The 23418-nt window shown below is 42.3% G+C and overlaps 2 protein-coding genes across 8 annotated transcripts in view; one reads left to right on the top strand and one right to left on the bottom strand.

Annotated features, from left to right (window-relative positions):
• Positions 1 to 79: 79 nt before the first annotated feature.
• On the top strand, positions 80 to 8431 carry METTL21C (methyltransferase 21C, AARS1 lysine). Of its 5 annotated transcripts, XM_082218846.1 has the most exons (7): positions 80 to 170; positions 2601 to 2719; positions 4471 to 4613; positions 6020 to 6137; positions 6664 to 6738; positions 6842 to 6939; positions 8216 to 8431. In XM_082218846.1, the coding sequence occupies exons 2-7, from the start codon at positions 2611 to 2613 to the stop codon at positions 8264 to 8266; spliced, it is 594 nt and encodes a 197-aa protein (XP_082074972.1). In that variant the 5' UTR covers positions 80 to 170; positions 2601 to 2610; the 3' UTR covers positions 8267 to 8431. The 5 variants fall into 5 exon arrangements, with proteins under 5 accessions (XP_082074972.1, XP_082074969.1, XP_082074973.1 ...); XM_082218843.1 differs by having other exon boundaries at positions 6842 to 8431; XM_082218847.1 differs by lacking the exon at positions 6664 to 6738.
• Positions 8028 to 23418, bottom strand: part of TPP2 (tripeptidyl peptidase 2) — a 42870-nt gene continuing 27479 nt past the window's right edge. The window contains exons 22-30 of one of the 3 annotated variants that reach the window (XM_082218549.1): positions 22921 to 23165; positions 22358 to 22436; positions 19994 to 20032; positions 15797 to 15948; positions 15560 to 15656; positions 13305 to 13435; positions 10587 to 10794; positions 9219 to 9338; positions 8028 to 8976 (exon numbers count right to left, since the gene is read on the bottom strand). In XM_082218549.1, coding sequence (XP_082074675.1) covers positions 8887 to 8976; positions 9219 to 9338; positions 10587 to 10794; positions 13305 to 13435; positions 15560 to 15656; positions 15797 to 15948; positions 19994 to 20032; positions 22358 to 22436; positions 22921 to 23165 — 1161 coding nt within the window. In that variant the 3' untranslated portion in view covers positions 8028 to 8886. Of the gene's footprint in view, positions 8977 to 9218; positions 9339 to 10586; positions 10795 to 13293; positions 13436 to 15559; positions 15657 to 15796; positions 15949 to 19993; positions 20033 to 22357; positions 22437 to 22920; positions 23166 to 23418 lie in introns of those variants that run through there. The other 2 variants (XM_082218550.1, XM_082218551.1) reach the window with 2 other exon arrangements.

Genomic DNA, 23418 nt, shown 5'->3' on the forward strand with positions numbered 1-23418 from the left:
ACTCTCTTCATTCAAAGGTTTTTATCCCTAAATGGTCTAGGGCCTGCCCCCTTCCCCAGTACCCACCCCCCACTTGGCACACCTTCACTATAAAAGGCACCGAGCTGGTTGAAAAATCTCTCAGCTTAGGAATTGGATCCTCGGAGTCCAGATTAATTACAACTTTCCAGGTAAAATGGTAACCTTAGCCTTTTCGTGGGGATGGTCAGTGAATGAGCTGAGACTTAAAGGGATGGGCATTTTGAACTTCATGTTTATTTTTAATATGTGCGATGTATCTTCGACAAGGGGCACAACAGGTGGTGGTTAGATCAAGCAAGATACGTAGCGGGAGACCAGGAACATATCGCTCGATAGCGGCAAGCTTAAATTCAGAGGGAGATTTTAGAATCTGAAAGACTAATGAACGGACCAGGAGATTTATGGTGAATGGAGGACTCTGTGGCAGGCCCAGGGCTATGAAAGCACAGCTTCCAAAGCAAGCAGAGCTCGCATGAACACATGAGGCATGCAAGAGAGAAAGTGAGAGGTAAAAAGGAGGAGGTGAAGTCAGGACCGGGTTATGTGATGAGCCTGTGAGTTATGGGCACAGTTCATGGAACAGGAGCCGGTCTGTGTAAATCTCATTGAAATTTCCCATTCATTTCAACGGGGCTTCTGCAGAATATCCTCCCTGTGAACTTTGCTCAGCATCACTTTTCTGTCAGACATGCTACTAACCCAGGAACCTGAGAGGATGGTTTCTCAAGTGGCACATTTATCCTTTAGGGAGGTTTTTTGCCCCCCTTAACAAAGTGTTTTTCACTTACTACCTTAACTGACATAGTGACTTGACTTCACGAGGTTCTCTCTCGAGCAGAATGCCACACTCACTCACAGATCACAAACTGCACTTGCAAATGGCAATACATCTCCCACATGAAATTAAAAAACCTGTTCGAGTCTGGATAGAGATTAAACAATTATGGAACATAAGACGGCATGGAAACAACTTTGAATGATTATTCCAGAGGGGTAGCCTTGTTACAGTCTTTTCTAGCAAAACACTCTCTCTCTCTCTCTCTCTCTCTCTCTCTCTCTCTCTCTCTCTCTCACACACACACACACACACACACACACACACACACACACACAGTTTTCTGTGGCACCTTAAAAATAATGGCAGTAATCTAGCCTCACTTACCTGGGAGTAAGCTCCATTGGCTTCACTAGGACTGACTTTTCTGTAGACCTTGTTAGGATTCAAACGTAATCTGTTTCTATTGTCACATAAGCTTTTGAGGACACCTAGTGGTCGCTATAAAAAACTAAGGTTCAGGGGACTGGGTGTCATAAATAAGAGCAGAGAGAAGGCTGTGTTCTGTCAGCTTTACAGGTGAACTACATGCTAAGTTTCTTTCAGCTGTTAAGTGGCTGGTTTGAGTAGACAGCCTGTGAGAGGTGACGCCCAAACCTGGCATTCCAAATATTTGCCTGAATTATGTGCCTTGGAAACTCCAGAGCTACCGTATTTTTCGCCCCATAGGACGCACCGGCCCATAGGACGCACCTAGTTTTTTGGGGGGGAAATAAAGGGAAAAAAAATTATTCCCCCCCCCCAGGTGCGCTGTGCTAAGCCAGAAGCTTGGGGCGTGCGGAGCTCAGCGCGCCCCAAGCTTCTGGGTGCCGGCAAGGCCTCCGCTAGCCGTGGGAGAGCCGCGTGACTTTGCGCGGCTCTCCCATGGCTAGCGGAGCGCTGCGCTAATCCTGTAGCTTGGGGCGTGCGGAGCTCAGCGCGCCCCAAGCTTCTGGGTGCAGGCAAGCTCTCCGCTAGCCCTGGGGGAGCTGGGTCTCCCACGGCTAGCGGATAGCTTCCTGAAGCCTGGAGAGCGAGAGGGGTCGGTGCGTACCGACCCCCCTCGCTCTCTAGGCTTCAGCGAAAGCCTGCATTCGCCCCATAAGACGCACACACATTTCCCCTTCATTTTTGGAGGGGGAAAAGTGCGTCTTATAGGGCGAAAAATGCGGTAGTTTTGGGAAGAGAAGTGGTGGCAAGGACCATTATTAGGGAGCGGGTGAAATATTTTGGACAGCACCTGTTGCCTATACGGCTTCCACTGTAAGAGGCAGTCCCAAACTTCTTTGAGCTCTTTGGTGGTGGAGCAAAATACGAATGTCAGAAACAAAAACTAACTACCATATTTTTCGCTCTATAAGACGCACCAGACCACAAGACGCACCTAGTTTTTGGAGGAGGAAAACAAGAAGAAGAAAATTCTGAATCTCAGAAGCAGCAATGAAAGCAGCAATCCCTCTTGCTGTTCCTGGCTTCTGGGATAGCTGCGCAGTCTGCATTCGCTCCATAAGACACACACACACATTTCCCCTTACTTTTTAGGGGGGAAAAAGTGAGTCTTATAGAGCAGAAAATATGGTGAGTGTCTGAAGATTTTCACTGACGGAAAGGTCTTAACTCTGGTTTCTGGTTTTAATGCAGCATGTGCCATGTTTTTGGTACTCAACTTCTTCTTTTCCTCAGAGGGTAAAATGAAAAAAAGTTGGGAACTATCCTCCCCCATCAGAAACCTCATGGTTGGTTTGTTTGGTGGTTCTTTCTGCAGCATTCCTGCTATGATTTCTACACAGCACCAGTTCTTCCTTAAAGCAGACCAAGGAATAATGGAGGACGAGGAACACCTGGAGGAAGGAGACAATGGCTGCTCCCTTGCATCTGACTCAGGTTTTCCTTTAAAGACAGTATCGCTTTCGCCCACTCAACCCTACGCAAGTTTCCCCCCCCCCTAAATCAGTTGCTCTCATTAGCTCCCAAGTATTAAATAAGCAATGCTGTTGTCATTTATGAGTCTTTGGGAACACTTGTCCTTTATGTTTTCAACGAGTACGTGGTAACGCACAATGCAATTCATGACACCAGCCTCCGCACATTTATTCAGTGGTTATTCTGCGTAGGATTGCTGATTAAGTGTTTTATGCTGCTAGAAAGTAAGGAACAGCTGAATCAAATTTATTTAAGATCATTTAAATGGTTTTCAGGGAAATCAGGGGGGCTTGAGGGCAGCCTGCCTTGAACCCTTAGAGTTTCCAGGCATGCCGATACAGTGGTACCTCACGTTACATACGCTTCAGGTTACAGACTCTGCTAACCCAGAAATAGTGCTTCAGGTTAAGAACTTTGCTTCAGGATGAGAACAGAAATCGTGCTCTGGCGGTGCAGCGGCAGCAGGATGCCCAATTAGCTAAAGTGGTGCTTCAGGTTAAGAAGAGTTTCAGGTTAAGAACAGACCTCCGGAACAAATTAAGTACTTAACCCGAGGTACCACTGTACTCAAATTTTGGGCTGAATTTGCCAAGTGATGCCAGGATGACTGTGTTTATCTCAGACAGTGGTCTACTAGAAGGAGTTCTTTCTTTGAAGGACTGTCCACACCAAGTTTAAAAATAAATAAAAGGCAAGAAGGAAGAACAGGGCTTTGCCAACTGTTAGCTCCTATGTTGCAGAATGAATAGACAGATGGGTCTACAGCCAGAACCTTTCCAATTGTGATGAGATGTATTTAAATTACTTGTTGTTGTTGTTGTTAATTTTTTGTACCCTGCCCACCTGACTGGGTTGCCGCAGCCACTCTGGGCAGCTTCCAACATGATATACAATAACACAACAACATAACGGAACCAAGCACAATTCAAAGTGTTAGTGCTGACCTTTAAAGCCCTAAATGGCCTCGGTCCAGTATACCTGAAGGAGCGTCTCCACCCCCATTGTTCTGCCCGAACACTGAGGTCCAGCGCCGAGGGCCTTCTGGTGGTTCCCTCGCTGGGAGAAGCCAAGTTACAGGGAACCAGGCAGAGGGCCTTCTCGGTAGTGGCACCCGCCCTGTGGAACACGCTCCCACCAGATGTCAAAGAGAAAAACAACTACCAGACTTGTAGAAGACATCTTAAGGCAGCCCTGTTTAGGGATGCTTTTAATGTTTAACAGACCACTGTATTTTAATACTTTGTTGGAAGCCGCCCAGAGTGGCTGGGGAAACCCAGCCAGATGGACGGGGTATAAATAATAAATTATTATCATTATTATTAAAAAGGTCCCGATATAGGGCTGTCTTCAGGTGTCTATAGAAGGTTGCATTTACAGCAAATCTTTCTGATTTTGTGTGTGCGCGCACACACACACAGAGATTAGCATATGCAAATCCATGCCCTCTTTTGGGAAGGCTGAATGCCATTATATTTGGCAATGCAGAAGTGGCTACCGTAAGATGCCAGCTTTGAGATAAGTCTACATAGACATATTTTTGTGTCAGTGTATTGCAGGGAACTGTATAGGCACGCCAAGATTTGCAGCTCTTTGTGAGACTTTTTACCAAGATTGGCTTTCTAAGCACTCGCAACAAAGCACAGCCCATTTTGTTTAAATTCCTGAACCCTCTTACGTTCACATATGACTATTGCTAACTTCTCTCCCCGCAGGGCTGCCCCGCGTGTTCAAAATATTACAGAAATGGGTTCCTAAGGCCTCTCCCTATTTTGACAAAGAACATTACTGCTACGCTGGCCACCAGATCACCATTCAAGAGTCCATCGAAAACTTCGGAGCCGTAGTATGGCCTGGCGTAAGTTTCACACAGGGAAATAACACCTTGCGAGTAAGCTTCTGTAAGATAATGAAGCGTTTTGCTTTCCTTGACACCTTGTTTTAGGATCTTAAGAGCTGGAAAGGGTCATCAGAAGGCTATGTTAGCCAAGCCACTGCTTTTCCTTTGCTAGGGTTGCTTATGGCCTAAAGTTTCAGCACATTTATGGGGGTAAAAGTCAACCCTGTGCCCATAAAAAGCAGAGAGTTCATTGCGCACCTGATACTGGATATGTAGTTAACCCACTGAGCAAGATAAGACTGCGTTCTGAACCTCCCTAAAGTCCAGAATAGATTAAATGGATTCATTGAATCTATGGCTTTACATGTCCGCAGCTGTGATACCGCTGCATGGTTAATCAATGCTACATTAGTACTGAATAAGGCTGGGCAATATCTGCTTTCCAAAATCGTAACATACCACCAGCTAAACCCTGCCAACCTAGCAGTTCGGAAGCATGTCAAAGTGCAAGTAGATAAATAGGTATCGCTCCGGCGGGAAGGTAAACAGCGTTTCTGTGCGCTGCTCTGGTTTCGCCAGAAGCGGCTTAGTCACGCTGGCTACATGACCCGGAAAAACTGTCTGTGGACAAACGTCGGCTCTCTCAGCCAGTAAAGCAAGATGAGCGCCGCAACCCCAGAGTCTCACCATGCACAGCTTCTGCCTTTCTGTTGGGCCTGGAAGGGCAGCGTGCATTAGCCTTGTTGCCACATAGCAGGGCACCACAGAGCCTCCCTGGAACTGCCAGCCACGGCTTGCCCCGATGATCTCTCGCCATGCAGCTCCCGGGAGTGCCACTTCCTTCCCCCCACTGTTTGTATCTCCCCGACAGGTAAATGTGTAACCCCATCAAGGGCAGGAGATCTCCCATCCACCTGGTCTAGGGAACCACCAACAGCGCCTTCGTCTTATCTGGATTGAGTTTCAGTTTGTTGGCTTTCATACAGTCTATTACCAAGGCAAGACACCAGTCCAGCACTTCCACTGCCTCACCTGCAATGTCCCTCATCCATGATCTGATTATGGATGAGGAGGCTGATCTGGCATGTATCACTGAAACCAGGGTGGGTGATCAGAAATTCCAAAACTGCTCTTGTGACTTTAAATTCAAATAGCCCGGGTGATGTATCGATACATTGCCTGAAACCTTAGTACTGGGCGCAGTATGGAGGAAAAAGCACTGGGGAGGCTGAAGGGATTAATCCATCACAGCCCAGCCTCCCCCCTTTCATCATTTGCTTTTGGACTGAGCTTGCATTGAGGGCATCGTCGGTGATTTCACATGCTGAAATCATGGGATGCACATGTACATACACTATTGCAGCTAGATTAGGTTCTAAACATTAGCAGCTCCCAAATTCTGAAGACAAATTTAATTTTTTTAGGCACTTGCTCTGTGTCAGTACTTGGAATCAAATCAACAAGAAATCAGTCTCCGAGACAAGAAGTTACTTGAACTGGGAGCTGGTACAGGCCTGGTGTCCATTGTGGCAAGTATACTAGGTTGGTAATTTGCTAAAGAGTATTTATGTGTGTGTTTGTGTGTTGCTTCTTTTTGCACATCTTACACACAGTTCCTACCTATTCACATTACCCAGTACTCTCTTGAGTCCCAAACATTTGAATAGCATTTTGACAATGCTGTCTACCCACAATCTCCTTATAGACACAGGATGCCATACGAAGCCTAAAATGGGCAGCTTATCTTGTGAGTAGCTAATTACAAAAAAGCATCCTGAAATCTATTTCTTTGTGCCTTAACTTCATTTATCTGGCAAGGGATATAACCAAGTGCAGTAGGAGACTGTCCAAAACAGGCTTTGATTTCCCAAAAGAGAGAATTGCTCCATTTATTAACCTGTAGGTGTTGCTCAAAGAACTTTGCTAGTCTGAAATAGAACCTTTCAAAAATGTTCTTCAGACACAAAACTTCCAGCTCGCCTCATCTATAGTAAATTCTCCTTGAAAATGTGTCAGTGCAGTAAATGGATTACAGTGCTAGTCTTGGGATTTCTATGATTCGTTCTAGCCAGAGAGTGTCCTGCAGTTTTATCCAGAGACTGCAATGGCTGCTTGTTCCTGCAGAGGACAGAAAGCCTAGTGAGTCAGTAATGACGACATCACTGAACAGCAAAAATGTAAACAGAGAACTGTCTTGCCTCTCTTCAGGTTATCAAGGAAGACTAATTATTTTTGTTCCCTTTCAGGTGCTTTTGTGACAGCTACTGACTTGCCCGAGGTCCTTGAAAATATGGAGTTCAATATTTCAAGAAACACACGCAACCTGAACGTTCACAAGCCCGAAGTAAGAAAGCTGGTTTGGGGAGAGAATCTCCACGCAGACTTCCCCATATCAACCCATCACTATGATTTTATTGTGGCTACTGATCTGGTGTACCACCACACAGCTCTTGAAGCTCTGTTAGTCACCATAGGCTACTTTTGTCAGCCTGGGACAATCTTGTTATGGGCAAACAAATTCAGATTCAGCACAGATTACGATTTTTTGGACAGAGTTGGCAACATGCTCAATATCACGCAGCTAGCAGAATTTCCAGAGTCAAATGTCAAGTTGTTCAAAGGCACAGTAAGGGAAAATTAAGATCTGAAAGAGTGCCAGAATCTAGAACAGATGCAGCCTAAAAGTTTACAAAGCAGTAGTTTTTAAAAGATGTTAATTAGCCTCTTCTTCACAACAGCCTGGTGCGTTCAAGTTGGCTTTGGGGTTCTATTTCCCAACAATGGGTAATCCTAAAAAGCAGGACCGTATGCAACGGGGGTCAAATAAGTGGATTTTAGTAAATGCTCTCCTACTCCTTATGTAGCTGTTGCCCCATATGATTAACAGAACATGTTCAACCACCACCAAACTGCATCCTTTTGGAGCTACCCACGATGTTATGCCCTAGGCTTTCCCATAAAACTGATTTAATTGGACTTGAAAGCTTAACCCCACATCCTGTTGCTAGAAACAGAAAGGAGAGAGGACCATTTTACTCCACAAGTCCCATGTGACTACAGAAAGCAACTCCAGTAACATGACTAAGCTGTAGTGTAATGAAGCCACAGCATTTCAGATTAAAATGTAGGGTTGTGCTTCTACAAGGATAAACCAATTCCAGGTAATGGGGCTACTCTGCTATAGCTTTATAGAGTCCTTTTAAAAGTCCTCTGGTTCTATAAGCAGTGCCAAATTGTTGTCTCAATAACAGGCATATATCATATACGCTGTGACCAATATTTGCTACAATGCTGAAATGTAACTTTTTACTCGGCCTCCGTGAAGTCATATAGACTAGATTGTGTGTCCTCCCTCCAACAGCTCCGCAAATAGCATTGATTTCCTAACGCCTCCCTTTAGGTACTCTTGAAAAAATTAGGACAGATCTCAGCTTTGTTTAATTGTTTTTATTATTAACAAAATTAAAAGTATGAGAGTGCGCACGTTTTTGATCTTGAAATTTGCACATTTATTTAGCAGTTTTACATTTCCCTCCCCCAAAACATTATTAACATATCTGTATGTATAAGTTTTACAATACCTGATTTAAGTGTTAACTGACTGTTTATACATGTATCAGTTTATCCAATACTCTGCAACACATGGATATTTGAGAGCATCTCTGAGTTGAAGATATTCAAGAGCACCTTTTGCACCAGCAATTCAAAATACATTTGCAGTGAGTGTGAAAGTTTTTAATTTTAAAAAAATTCAAAATGTAAACTCTTGCAAGTGATACTGGTAATTAAGTTCCATTACTGTTAAGTCTAATAAATAAGGTTTTAGCTACTCCGAAGGAGCTTTTCTTTTTTAAGGCCTTCATACAATTGAAAACTTCAATGTTAAAACCCTGCTCATTGTAAAAAGAACCGCTTGTACAGGCTTGTGGTTAAAATTACAAACAGTTAAGAACCACATACACATGCAAGAAACCTTCCCATCTTCATTTCCTAATCCTTGGAGCTGGCTATTTCGGAACACCCATTGCCAGCAATGCGATGTATGCAAAACATTTTGTTCGTACGTTTTTATTTCTAGGGCAACTAAGAGTTACACCCAGAAATTAAATATCTAAGCCTAAATAGGCTCCTTGATGCCAGGAGCCGAACCCTCACACAACCCCCTTGTCCTCTGATTAATAACACACGATATAAGCATTCAATAATGGATGAAAACATGCATTCCAGTAATATAATGTATCTTTATATCCAAACAACGTAAGAACACCTCAGATTTACAATGGCAGCAATTTCAAAACACACAATAATCGGGTGGATACATCACGGGAAGCCAGTTTTCAGTGAAAGATGCACAGTGTGTCCATCCAAGTAACTTCATTAGCTAAAGAAGAAAAAAATGAAAGTACACTTTTACACCTTCCACGATTAAACAAAGTCCACTAAAAAATGTTGACTTTTAAAAAAACTGCATTCTATGAAGTACCAAAAGGGGGGTTACATATGCACACACCTGATTCTCTACCTTTTTGGGGGGAGCTGTAACCTTTTCATAAACTTCCAAAAATGCCAACGAAACTTGCATGCAGCCTTGAGTTAGCCCAGGTAATAATGGAGATTACTTACCAGTATGCAATTCTTCAAGTTTTCTTTGGTAGGTTTCTCTTCCGCAAGCTTTGTTGCAAATTTGAGACCTCGGCCGTACATTTTATTTACCAGGGCGTGCTTATAGGCAAATGGTAAAACCTACACGGGGTGCAAAATAAAAGGTGAGATTTGTAAGCCAGGCAAACATCTCGGTCTCCAAAATTTACCAGCCCCTGTTCTATTTCAGACTTGACACCAGCAGTGCAAGAGGTTTGGGGAAGCACAAGACCATTTCGCACCTAGGTGGCTGAAGCTGCCCTAACGTTAACCATTTCTTAATGCTGCTAAAGCAAAAGCTGTGAGGCTGTAGGATCCCTCCAAAATTAAATATTTGTAAGAACAGAAGTTATTTTACATTGTACCATCAGGCACTTTGCAGAGTTTGCAAGAGGACAGGTCCCAGGCCTTGAAGAGCTTGTCATTTCAAATTCAACACCAGGGAAACAAGGCAACACTATTTCAGCTACATGTGCTTAACTTAAGCTTAGTTACAGGAAAGCAGCCATTTCCAACACTTTGTTCTCCCCACACTTTGGGCTACAACTCCCAGCAGCTGCATGATTCACTGGGTTGGTGAAGGCTGCAACAGCCCCAAAGAACTAGGGGACCAGCCAGTGTGGTGTAGTGGTTAAGCGTGGTATACTGTAATCTGGTGAACTGGGTTCGATTCCCCACTCCTCTGCATGCAGTTGCTGGGTGACCTTGGGCTAGTCACACTTCTCTGAAGTCTCTCAGCCCCACTCACCTCACAGAGTGTTTGTTGTGGGGGAGGAAGGGAAAGGAGAATGTTAGCCCCTTTGAGACTCCTTCGGGCATGATAAAGCGGGATATCAAATCCAAACACAGAGGTGGAAGAGCCAAGAGGGGAATCATCATTGCCTGGATGGCGAGGCTTGAAAGTGGAAGGCTGCACAAAACCATTTCTGGCCTGATGTAGCAAGACGATGCTTACACTTATGAAAACATTCACGATTTTAAAAACTGGACTATTTTCCTGCAGATTTGATTGTATGCTTTTGGTATCTACAGTATGAAAAATTGTAAGGCTTTTGTCAAAAAAAAAAAAAAAAAAAAAAAACCAAACCCCAGGAAGTTGGCTGTGGCGAATGGCTGCAATCCTACAAATTTGTATTAAAAACCAATAATGAAAGATTTCAGTTATTTTGTTGGCATTCTCTGCTGTGTATGAATACACAGTTTAGGTGGCCAAAATAATAATAAAAACCCCAATGCTTTACCAAAGGCTAAAGATGAGACTACATAGAAAACCAGTCTGTATAAGCAGCATATGAAGGATTCCCTCCTCCAGTTATAGGAATCTAATTTTGCTCCCCCAATTCCATATACCTTGGTGTCGAACAGGTCAGTCCATTTGGTTATTTCCCAGAAAGTTTCTGCCAGAGCATCCAAGCTACCCTCCTGCTGGTCATCTTTAGATTCTGCATCACCTGACACAGCTCCTTCTTGGGCCTGAACCTGCAGGATTTGGTCGGACAACGCACTTCCTTTCCGACAGAGAGCATCCACTAACGTAGATTTCTGCTTGTCCATCTCACTAAATGGGAAGCACACAAGAGGATGACAGCATTTGCAGTGAAGCATGCCCTTTTTTATATAAAAAGAGAGTCCTGAGGTGCACAAACTGAATAATAAATCATTTATAATTTACATCATAGGTGTATATGCAGGGTCCCATCCCCATTACTCCCAAATACTTCAACAACTGGTTATTTTATATACATGCCAAAACTTAACTATCTATTATATTTAGACAACAAGAACACAAACTGCTAAGTTGCAAGGAAGACACAAGTATCCTAAATAAATAAATAAATAATAGTAATAGTTGATTTTATTTTGATTATGCGTTTTGTGATTTTATATTTTGATTTTATTTCCTGAGACCTGCAGGTATAGGGCAGTATATAAATTCAATTATTTATTATTATTATTATTATTATTATTATTATTATTATTATTATTATTATTATTTTGTGTGCCCCACCCGTCTGTTGCCCCAGCCACTTCCAATATATATGAAAACAAAATAAAACATTAAAAAAAACTGCCCTATACAGGGCTGCCTTCACATGGCTTCTAAAGGCTGTATAGTTAAATTATTATTATTATTATTATTATTATTATTATTATTATTATTATTAAAGATTCAGGTAGGTAGCCGTGTTGGTCTGACGCAGTCGAAATAATAATTCAGTTATTTAAAATACACAGTGTTCCAATTTGGGCATACATGATGAGCACAGAATTAATCTACTACAATACAATCATAACTTATGCAAATTTAGCTTAATAATAATAATTTTATTATTTGTACTTGCCCATCTGACTGGGTTGCCCCAGCAACTTTGGGAGGCTTCCAGCATATACGAAAACCATAATAAAACTTCAAACATTTAAAAAAACTTCACTATACAGGGCTGCCTTCGGATGACTTCTAAAGGTTGTATTGTTACTTATCCGGTTGGCATCTAGCATGCGTGAGTTCAGCTTTACAAAGCTGAAATTGAGCAAATGAAATGCATGGAAGAACTTTTAAGCTTTCCAACTGGCTTACTGGGCTCTGGGACGCTTTCGTGAGATCTCATGGAAACTCAAATGGCCACGCAAGGTCCCTTGAGAGCATCCCAGAGTCTGGTAATCTCTCTGCCTTGCTTGCGGGGAGGGTCAAGGCCTGCTTGGTACACAGCTCATGTAAAAATGCTTGCAGTTTGCTTTCAAGTACACATGCTTTTCAAAAATTAGCCAAGTTCTGAGAATGGAAAAAAATAGAAAGATATGGGAACAGCTGGAAATTTGGCAGTTGACAGGGATGACTTGTACATATAAAATAATAAGGGAGTAAATGAATAAATGGAACCTGACAATCTCGTTCATATATGGAACAACAGATTTAAGGTCAGATTGCTTGCTGCTCTAAGGGAACTGATTTTCTACCCATTTATATAATTCATTTAAATGTTTGGTGTTGAAATCTTTAAAGGTAATTCATATAGTTATTTAAGAAATTGATACAGTGGTACCTCACAAGACGAATGCCTCGCAAGACGGAAAACTTGCAAAACGAAAGGGTTTTTGGTTTTTTGAGTTGCTTCACAAGACAATTTTCCCTATGGGCTTGCTTCGCAAGACGGAAACGTCTTGCAAGTTTGTTTCCTTTTTCTTAAAACCGTTAATACAGTTGCAACTTGACTTCGAGGAGCAACTCATAGCACGCGATGTGGTAGCCTTTTTTGAGGTTTTTGAAGACTTTGGTGATTTTTGAAGCTTTTCCAAAACTTTACCGACACCGTGCTTCGCAAGACGAAAAAAACTGCAAGACAAAAAACTTGCGGAACGAATTAATTTCGTCTTGTGAGGCACCACTGTACTTAAGACATGTTTTAAAAAGATGGTGAAATATAACTGATGTCAAAGGTTTTCAATTAATATCATATAGGACTATCACAAGCTTTAAATAAAAGGATGCGTTGCATTATGCAATATTCTTACTAGCAAAACAAATGTTGTGATCTAAAACATCTGGAGGGGAGGGGGAGGCTGAGTTATAATGTATTCCCAATGCAAGATTTCTGGTCTTAACTCAGTCCAGTAATTATTCTGAATATTTCAGTGTTCTGTATTGAATAATAGTTCACAAGCTGCTGCTTAGAAAACCTGTGGATTTCAATTCTGAACTTAAGACTCTTGCCTGATTGCTCATGCAGATCATGGTCTCTAACCACTTACAACACCCATAATAAAAATCCCAGCCACTACCATCTATTTCATCCTAAAATTTAGGACAGAAGAAGCTTCAATTCAAAGCTGCTTCTAATTGTCACTGGCCACAATCCAACACAAAAAGTTCAACACATTAAGGTTCACTGCAACAAATGGACATTATGTTGGTTGGTGGTCACAGTTGTCCTATCAGGATCACGGAATTGATCTTTAAAATAATTTCAGCTTTAGAGTGACTTAATCTTTGAAGCTACAAAGTGGGGACAGCCTTAGGCCAAGTTGCAGAAATAAGATGCAAGGAAAAAGTATTTACTGGTTAGATACTTTTTTATAGTAGCAGCATCAGGTCTGGGATCTGTCTTCATAGCGAGATAAATGGCGAGGGCTGTTTGATCAATATGTGAGATAACCGTATTAGCTGCCTCAATAATGTCGTTCAACCTTTTCATTCTTTCCTAGTGGAAACAAACAAAGCACATTGCATTATTACTCATGCATGAAGAGACATTAATGCAATAATAGGCTAACATGTACAGTTATTCAATACCTTTGTCATGGACCCAATAACACAAGATCAGGAATCATGCTGCACAATATTGGGGGAAAACATATTCAACATAAAGCCCTAAAAGAAGCAACTTGAATATGTTTCTATCATTTACCAGTTTAAGTTCTTGCTGCAATAGGTGAAGGGAACCCTGACCATTAGGACCAGTCATGACCAATTCTGGGTTTGCGGCGCTCATCTCGCTTTATTGGCCGAGGGAGCCAGCGTACAGCTTCTGGGTCATGCGGCCAGCATGTCTAAGCCGCTTCTGGTGAACCAGAGCAGTGCACGGAAACTCCACTTACCTTCCCGCCACCTATTTATCTACTTGCACTCTGACGTGCTTTCAAACTGCTAGGTTGGCAGGAGCAGGGACCGAACAATGAGAGCTCACCCCATCGCGGGGTTTCGAACCGCCAACCTTCTGATTGGCAAGCCCTTGGCTCTGTGGTTTAGACCACACCCGCGTCCCCCTCTTGCTGCAATACCGGGATAATAAAATATTGCTGGTGGTTACTAGTTTTCAGCAGTATTGGAGGGAAAGGCCAAAGAGGTTTATGTAACACTGTATTAAAGATCAACACTCTTTAAGAATCTTGTGGCACTTTAAAGACTAACAGGCTTACTATGGCGTAGGCTTTTGTGGACAACTTCATCAAATGAAGGAAAGGCAATCCTAAATTGGGAAACCTATTATTTTGTTTATTACATTTATATACAACCTTTATCTTCCAAGGATCTCAAGGTGATGTACAGGATTCTCCCCCTCCTCATTTAGTCCTTAAAACAATCCTGTGAGGTACGTTAGGCCAAGAGATGGTGACTGGCCCAAGGTCACCCAGCAAGCTTAGCAGCTGAGTGGGGATTCAAACCCTACTCTCCCAGGTCCTTGCCCAACCATTACGCCCCATGTTATGTACATATATATGGTGGTGAATTTAGGGGGAACTAAGTCTGAGGGGAGGAAAATGCAAGAGGGTTACCAAGCAGATAATTACCAAGAAGCAAACAGGGCATTGTTAGCGATTATAAACATCCAGGTATTGCGAAGCTAATTTAACACATGAGCATGATAAAATTGTATGATTGTGGCTTGAGCTACATGTGGCAGAACTGAAATGCCCAATCTATTTTGCTTTAGTTGCTTCACACTGGAATTTTCATTTGGAGTACCTTTATTCAAGGGTGACCACCTTAAAACCAGTCACAGAATATTCCGGAAAACTAAAACGTTCTGTTGCTTGTTTCTCAGTACTGCCAATTTCTGATCTCCAACTCCTGCTCTTATGCGTCAAACTCACCAAAGCACTGATCTGTATAAGTACTAATCCCCTGAACAAAATTTAAGTTATAATAATAATAAATTTTTATTTATAGCCCGCCTTCTCTGGCCAGGGCCGGGCTCAGGGCGGCTAACACCAAATATAAATTAAAATAAAATGTAATAGAAAAAAACCAAAAACAGTTAATTAAACTACAGCTTAAAATACAGCTTAAAATGCAGCCTCATTTTAGTGTAGCTCATAAATCAAGACCATAAAGGGAGGAAACATCAGATATTCACCCGGGCCAGTTATCCATGCTGGTCCTACATGGGCCAGCAAAAAAGCCAAGGGAAAATTTATATGCCAAATCCCATATAAGGGGTCAAAGTGAGTCTAAGCCAAAGGCCAGGTGGAACAGCTCCATCTTGCAGGCTCTGCAGAAAGATGTCAAATCCCACAGGGCCCTGGTCTCTCGTGACAGAGCGTTCCATCAAGTTGAGGCCAGTGCTGAAAAGGCCCTGACCCTAGTTGAGACCAATCTAACCTCCTTGAGGCTCAGGACCTCCAAAGTGTTGTTATTTATGGACCTTAAGGTCCTACACGGGGCATACCAGGAGAGGCTGTCCTGTTGGTACGAGGGTTTGCTATTCCAGGCTGCCCAGAGCACTGAATTCAAAGCTTAAGATACGTGAAGTACAAATAAGTGGCCGAGAGCAGACTTAAAACTGCCAAGTGCAATTTTGGTGTTTCTTTTAAATGCTTCTCACCTTTTCAGAATCCAGCTGATGAAGTCTTGCAACATACAAGGGCAGATGATTAGGGAAGGCCTCTTTCAATTCATTATACATGTCACTGGTCTCGAGCCTAAAGAGAAAAAAGTATGAATGAAGCTGCTGAAGGAGCAGTCCCTGGGTAGCAGACCATGGAAAAGGGACATAAACTCCATTAATAAATCCGTTCTTTGAAGGATGCAATTTGACACTAGGAGAATAACAGAAACTTACTTAGTCATCCATTGTATCTTCAGGTCTCTTAAAGCTTCAGCAAATTCATCCTTTGCGTCTTTTTCCTTTTCAGGCTCTTTCTCCTTCTCCTTGTTGCCATTCTTACTTTTTATTGGTGATGGGATCAGATGATAGTGAACTGGAATTATATCCTGCAGAAGTGGGGAGGAAGCATAGTACTCAAAGCGCAGCCATATTCTCTCGCATTTATTTCCAAGTATTTTTTCTTAGGGCTACGCTACACAAACAAGAGCAAAGCAAGATACAAGCATGATAATCACATCAGCAAGAATACAGAGTACTTGTAAAAAATTGCTCTGTAAACACACAAGTGAATTGTAATCTCAGTTAAAGAGAAAGGTCACCAGTGTTTGCCTGCACGCTGTTACAGATACGCAAGTCAAAAACATGGAGTTCCACAGTTCTAGGACTGTAAGTAATTGGCCCCATTTCTCGCACACCCCAGCCTAATGGAACATGATGGCAGGCACCCCAGAAACACTCCTGAAGCAGACCTTAGCATATGGGCAGGATTATATGGGCAAAGATGGTCCTTCAGTTAAGCTGCTCACAAGGCCCTTAGGGCTTTAAAGGTTAAAGACAAGCACTCTGAACTGGGCACAGACTGGTAAGCCGGTGTGACAGGCACAAAACTGGAGTTCTGTTTTGTGACTTCCTGGCCCCTACTAGCATCCAGACAGACGTTGCAACTGGCCAGCCGTCTTCAGAGGCAGCCCCAATGTCCGAATGCACCTGTATGCTGCTCACTTGGTCTAAGAGAAGTACAACCCTATCCAGGGACTGTTGCACACATCTACTGACACTATACGTCTGAAAGAGCAATGCAGTAGTAAAAGGGAGCTGTTGCTTATGTCTGAAGCCGCACAAGAAGGTAAGCTTATGCAATGATCAAGGAGTAGCTCAAATGATTTAGTATATTCACCTAAGCCTTTAAAATTGTGATCCAAAGTCATTTCAGCCAGCAGACTTACACATTCATTCCATCACAGAGACCCCAACAGACGGACTTAAAATGTGTTGTGCCTTATTTGATTCCAAAATCTCACACTCCCTTTCTAACTTTTTCCCCCCAATAAAGGAAAATGCATCAGATGCAGCTGTCCAACAGAGCAAACAAATTATCTGTCTGATGCAGTAACACGGTGGAATTTTGTTCAGATGAAAAACCTGACCAGAAAAGTCCAGCTGTGGGAAAAAATAATTTATCATAATCTTCCCATCCTGTTATGCACTGTCATAATTCTCATGATCACATAGTTCAAGTAGGTATTTAATTTTTTGTTTTTTGTTTTAAAAAAGATAATTACAATGGCATTGGCGTCAAACCCCAACATGGTGAAATCTCAAATTTAACAATAACTACCTGTGCACAGTATTTAACTAAGTAGTTGCACTAGTGCAGGGATTAGCAATAGCGCAACAGGATTTTCCCACCCTGCATATGCCCTGCATCTTCTCCAAATTTACACTAGAGGCTTGGGGGGAAACCCTAGAGCAGGTTAAGGGTCAACATGGGGGGGAAGACTGTTCCACTGCACAACAATAAATTCTTATGCCGACACAGCAAACTGCTTGATGCTACACAGAATACAACCTTTTATCTTGATACATGTTAGGCTTCTGAAAAAAAGGCAACTATTCACACCACCATGTTCCGCTGAAGGAAAAACACACAAAGTATGACTACAGAATACCATCCTTGGTTTGTTGAACTCTTGTACAGCAGCTTGCTTTCACTAAATCAGAGTCCCTGCCAAATCCATCTCTTTTTAGAACATCTCAGTTGGGGTCTATTGACTCCCCAGAGAGTAGGTTTCATCCCTGAGCTCTCCCCAACCAACACACAGCCTCCGGTGTGAATCAGTGAAATGTGTGAAGTAGACTCATGTAAAAGGGAAACTGCTCTCCCTTTCCTAAAAGACAAGGATCAGAGCCAGAGCACTGCTTTTCTGACCAGTTCTCTAGAACTGTTCCAGGAGGTCCATGCAGCTGCTTAAAATAAACAAAAAAACAAAAACAAAAAACAAACAAAAAGAATGGGAACAGCAACTAGGAGGAAACTTATCAGCTGAGATTAGCGGTGCTCAAAGAGAAAGTCACGAAGCTATGTTGCATGCACGGCTTCAGAGGAAATTATGTGAATGCATAGTTATGTACATGTGATTCTTCTTTCAAAATATTAATTCCAGCAGCATTATATAACACGAATGCCCTCAAAATGCAAGAATCCATGAGAAGTCTCCCCAAGGTACAACAGACCCAGGCAAATGGAAATCACTTTTAGGAATTACGCTATCAAGCAACAGATGAACAATGTCTTCTAAAGGCTATAAACTCAGCAGCGGCAGCAGCACCACCACCATCACAGTACAAATTCAGAAGCCACAGTATGATCAAAATAAATTAGTATGTAGAGTTGAAAACATGTTAGCGTTTTCTGGTAAGTGTCTCCTCACTGAAGGGATAGGTTTCCTGCTCCTGGTTTATGGGATCAATGCTAAAAGGTCACTGAGGTCTCCTGAACAATAAATGAACTGACCACACACAGCTTGAAAAACAGCAATGATCTCCTGGCATTAAAAAGTAGCACAAATCAAGCAGGACAGTGCTAATCCACAACAAGTGAGAAGAAATGCTTAAAACACCATTGGTAATGACCCTGTAATCTTCACCTGCTCTCTCCATCTGCTGGTAGACTGCTCTTGCATAGTTTGCTACATCCCCCCTCACTACAAGAATACAAAACAGAGCAGGCTACTAATATTGTTCATTCCCAGAGAAGACTGAAAGCACCTTCTGGAAATATTTCTCAGACTCCACAGCAACCTCAAACCTCTGCATAGGAATCACAGGGTTCGCTCATTTTCATTTGCCAAGCATATACAGAGATTCTGAGACCACGAATGCGCAGGGCCCTTCTACTTTTACAGTCTCACACTGGTATAATAAACTAGATCAGATGCAATCAGATTTAAATTCTATTCCACAAAATGTTGCTAGTAGAACAGGAAGCTTCTGTTCAGCAAGGTGTACCAGCAGTAACATTCCCTCTGCCTAGATCACGATGGCTCTATCATAGTACTTGCACTGGTCGTTGCAATCATTTAACCCAGACAATGATAATGTAAAGGGGAGAGCTGTGTTAAGAAAATGCACTGCGCCATCACAGCTCCATGATCAGAGTAAATTCTCTGCGCAGAGAAGGTTGCACCTTCAATCTCTGACAACCCCACGTAGCAGGTGATGGGAAAGATCTCCTTCCATGACCCACTAAGCAGGTCGTCTCTAAAAGCTGGCAATACTGGGCCAGACTGGGGTGGCAAATCAGATATGAATGGTGAGCCAAATCTGAATTTCTCATACCCTTTGCAGGCCAAATTAGACAGGTGGGCTAATCAGGTGCTGGGTGCTTTAAAGTGCTTGCAATCATGGAGACATCATGCAGAGCTTGCAAAGAGTTGACCATCAGCATTTTGCAACTCCCTTCAAGGAATAGCTGACTGCAGAGTCTCCTCCAATAAGAGAAACTCAGCGCAGCTGATTCCATAGAGCTTAAAGAACGGAGAGCATTGATGTCAATGACAGGCACCAACTTTGGGCTTAACTTTCTGCAGCAACTGACTATACTCCCTCAACCACAAGCCTCCCTTGCCAATGCACAACTGGGAAAGCACTTTAAGGCACTGGCAGCTGCATCTCCACCTGTCCTGGGCCCGAATGTCATATGTGGGCAGCTGGGTGTTGTTTGGGAAAAATGCCCTTGCAGGCTCAACTGGAACCCATGGTGGGCCTTATCAGAAACCCATGGTGGGCCTTATAGTCCTAACCTGCAAATGGTGGCTTTCAAATGGCAACACTGTATGAACATTGTATGTATAGTTCATCTTGTCTTTGTTTTGTGGCTGGTGGATAGTCTCGCAGGGTTGGAGTAGCTAGGTAGGAGAAAATTCCCTTCGAAACAAATGGATTCTGCAGGGCAAAGTCCAATTTTTACGTGTACGCCCACACCACTGCTATATTATAATGCGTCACTATTTTTTAAAAAAGAGGTGATGCTCAAGCATGGTTCATTTTGTATTAAAGGCAACTCGAATACAGAGAAGTCAACTCAGTATAATACTTTAAGTCATATGCAAAAAGACTTAAGCACAACTTTCAAAAACTGACAATCAGTACCTTTTTAAACTTTCCTTGTCGCTTTGCTGCAGACTGCCCCTGGGAGTTAGAATAACACACTGTAAGAACACATGCACAAAACTCTGTGGAATGGAGCGACCTCCTCCCGTTACGTTTTTGTTCTCTACTCAGGACCTAAAAGCCAGTGTCTTGTTCCCTTTAAATACTGCTTATAAGATAATATTTGAGCATATTAGAATAAAACTTGTGTATCCTGTTGCACTTTAGGTTCTTGTTTTTTAAAAAAGCAAGCAAATGTTAAAGAGAGCTAATCAAATTGAGCTTTTGACATGGCCACCATAAAGTGAATGTGGCAATCTCAATTATTTAGCAACAAGTTAACGGGAGCTGCTCCCCGTCCCAAGTTAAAGAAAACACCTAACTAACTGAACACCTCAATTTCTGTCTGCCACTGAATATGCCGCTGGTTGTAGCAGGAACGCAACATGATGGATGCTATTGTTTTTAACACTCCGCAACAGGACTGTGTGGAGAAATTCTGACCAAATGTTCAAGCCAGCTTGAGACTTTGGTTCTCTTGAAATCATTATGCACACACTGACATGCTCATACATTATACCCTGTCTTCCTCGGTCAACAGCTTTACCCGCACACAACACTGCCGCTGTTAACGAAATTATTTCTTTAGCATCAAAACACACAAAAAATAAGGTCAGGAAGATGTAGGGCAAAGCACTTAGGCTGGTGTAAGCAAGCCTATGGCCACCGTGTTAAATTTCTTTAAATATCAATATGACCTAGCCTAAGGTGCTCCCTTGAGACCAACATGTCTTTTCAGTGACTGCTCTTTGGCAAGCGGATCGTGACAACTGGTCTTGAAAGCATCTTCAAAAATATGTCAGGTTCTGACCCATTTTTCTTCTGGCTGTACTTCACCAAAACGTGCTACAATGGCAATCCTTTAGCATTGGTAGATAAAATATTTACAGCCCAGAAGAAAATGAGCTGGGGTAGAATCGACTGTTAATCTACTGCAGTAGAGTAATCGACTGTTACTCTACTGCAGTGTTCCTCATCATCCCTGACCACTCGTCCTGCTAGCTAAGGATGATGGGAGTTGTAGTCCAAAAACAGCTGGAGGCACTGTTCTTCTGTAAGCACTATTAATTGCCAATATCACCTTCCATCTGTACTGATGCAAGCAGGCAAAAAAGCGATCCAGGATGGCAGAAAAATATTCTGTATGGGTAGAACCAGCTCAAAAAACCCCTAAGTATAGGGAAAATACCACCACTATTTTTGGCCACTGTTGCTAATGGCTCTGCTCTTCTCTGCCACGGTGTGGCCAGAAGGTACAATTGGCAAGTGGTTATCTAATTCTTCCTCCCTGATCCCACTCCAACATGGCGTAGCGATGCATAACAAAACTACAAGTCCGAGATGAAACTGACGAATGACCCTTTTCCATAATTGGCCAGCTCTGACCAAGAAGCTTATTTGGAAGGCGATTTAATTTTAAAAATGAAGTATAAGGCTGCTGAGAGAGTTCCTGGATCACAATTATATTGATGCTGACCTCTAGAAATGTCTTAAATATTGTCGTACCTTCTCACAATCCTATTACATTTAGCTCACTTACCTAACCTTTTAGAATGAAGGAATTTATGTCTATTAGAAAGTGACCTCTAGCCTGCTCAACACAGAGTAGATTTTTTAAAAAGTAATCCTTAAAAATGTGAAGTGAGCAAATAAGAAAATGACTTAACTTTTGCAACCAGACTCGGGCACAATCCAGCAAACACTGTTGTTACCGCAATCACTGAAATGAGCACATACTCGCTCAGTGGCAATGCTTACTGATTTGTATCCTTAATGAAAATCCGTTTGAGGGAGAATATTATTTTCCTAGTTCTCTGCATACAGAGAATACAATACAATACAAAGGATGCCAGATCACTTTTTACAGCTTTGTATTATATAAGGCAGGTGAAACCTCACACCAATAGAGCATCAAATGAGGGAGCATTGGAGACTAACAACCTCCAACGTCTAGAGGAAGTGAGATAGGACTTTGTGCTCTATGGTGCAAAGAAGTACATTATCAAAGGGAAAAATAGCTGGATAAAAAGCATTATGTTAAGTATGTCTTGACAGTGTCTCTCATAATATAAAGTGTTGGATAATATGAAGTACTGGAAGTTATTGCAAATATACACACTCAAAATGCAAGCTGAAAGTATTAAAAACTGTTTGATTTTTAAACAGAAGAATCCTAGTATTTGGGCATTGGAGCCGCATGGAAAATTATCAGCCATTTAAAATGGCAGTAAACGGCAGTTTTCTTTTTGAAAAATGCAAGTTTATAAACTTGGGTGTTTTTATAAAAAAACAAAAACAACTCACCGCTTTCTTTCCAAGATCAGTCTTTGAAAGAGTTAATGATCCTGCAAGGTAACAGCCTGGACTTGCTCCTTTAGGTACTCTAACGAAAAGGGAACCATAGCACAAAATGAACGGTACATAGTATAAAACGCCCAACGCATAAAATGGTCACAGAAGAGATTTGGTGTAACAGGGGACTGGGAAATATAGCAAAGCGCACCCCCAAGCTGTGAAGGACTGGGGCAAGACACACAGACAAAAGCTGTGAATCCAAGCCTAATGTGCTCTCTTTGCTTTGCTGTGTTAGGTGGGGAGGGTAGCAAGAGAGATCTAAACATCCACATATATTCTTGGTGGAGATTGGAGAAAGAGGAGCTGAGGGTATTCCCCTAGTCCAGTCTCTGGTCAAGCCTTTCACTGAAGGAATTGCTTCCTAGGGACAGGGCGAGACAGAGGTTCCTGGACCGCTGGAGGTCAATACGTAGATTACACCAACCGCCTGCTTTCGTTACCCGAGTCTGAAGACTCAGAACAGTTCTCAACCTTCATAAAGTGAACACAGTAAGAGGATGCAAGCTACTTACTTGTCATCTGGCAAAGTGGAAACAAAGAAGGGCTGGCTATGTTTTGGTGGCAGAGACATACTGTTTGCCTTCTTCTTCCCCAAGAGAGCCTGGGCGTGGCTTTCGTAAATATCTAAATTCAGGGCACTAGACAGTCTATGAGAGATAATAAACGGAAGGTCTTTGAGACGATCCAGTTCGCTGTTCTGCTCGTGGCGGATCTGTAGCCGAACGGTGTAATCGCCTTTCTCCAATTTCATGGAATACTAAGGAAGAGAGAAATAAAGCTTTTCTTTAGCTCAAAGAACAATCGATACTTCGCAAAGTGAACAATAAGCCCTGCGTTAAAAAAACAAAACAGTAGAGCTTAACACTTCAGTTCAATCTGTCATTTGTCCCTTTGATCAATTTCCCTTCTTTGATAAATACAACTAAAAAATAATATGTATTGAATTGAATTTATATACCGCCCTCAATCAGAGCGGTCCACAGCAAAAACATACAAGCAAAGATAAAGAC

Source organism: Podarcis vaucheri, assembly GCF_965113315.1.
Source record: "Podarcis vaucheri genome assembly, chromosome: 4".
Taxonomy (NCBI): domain Eukaryota; kingdom Metazoa; phylum Chordata; class Lepidosauria; order Squamata; family Lacertidae; genus Podarcis; species Podarcis vaucheri.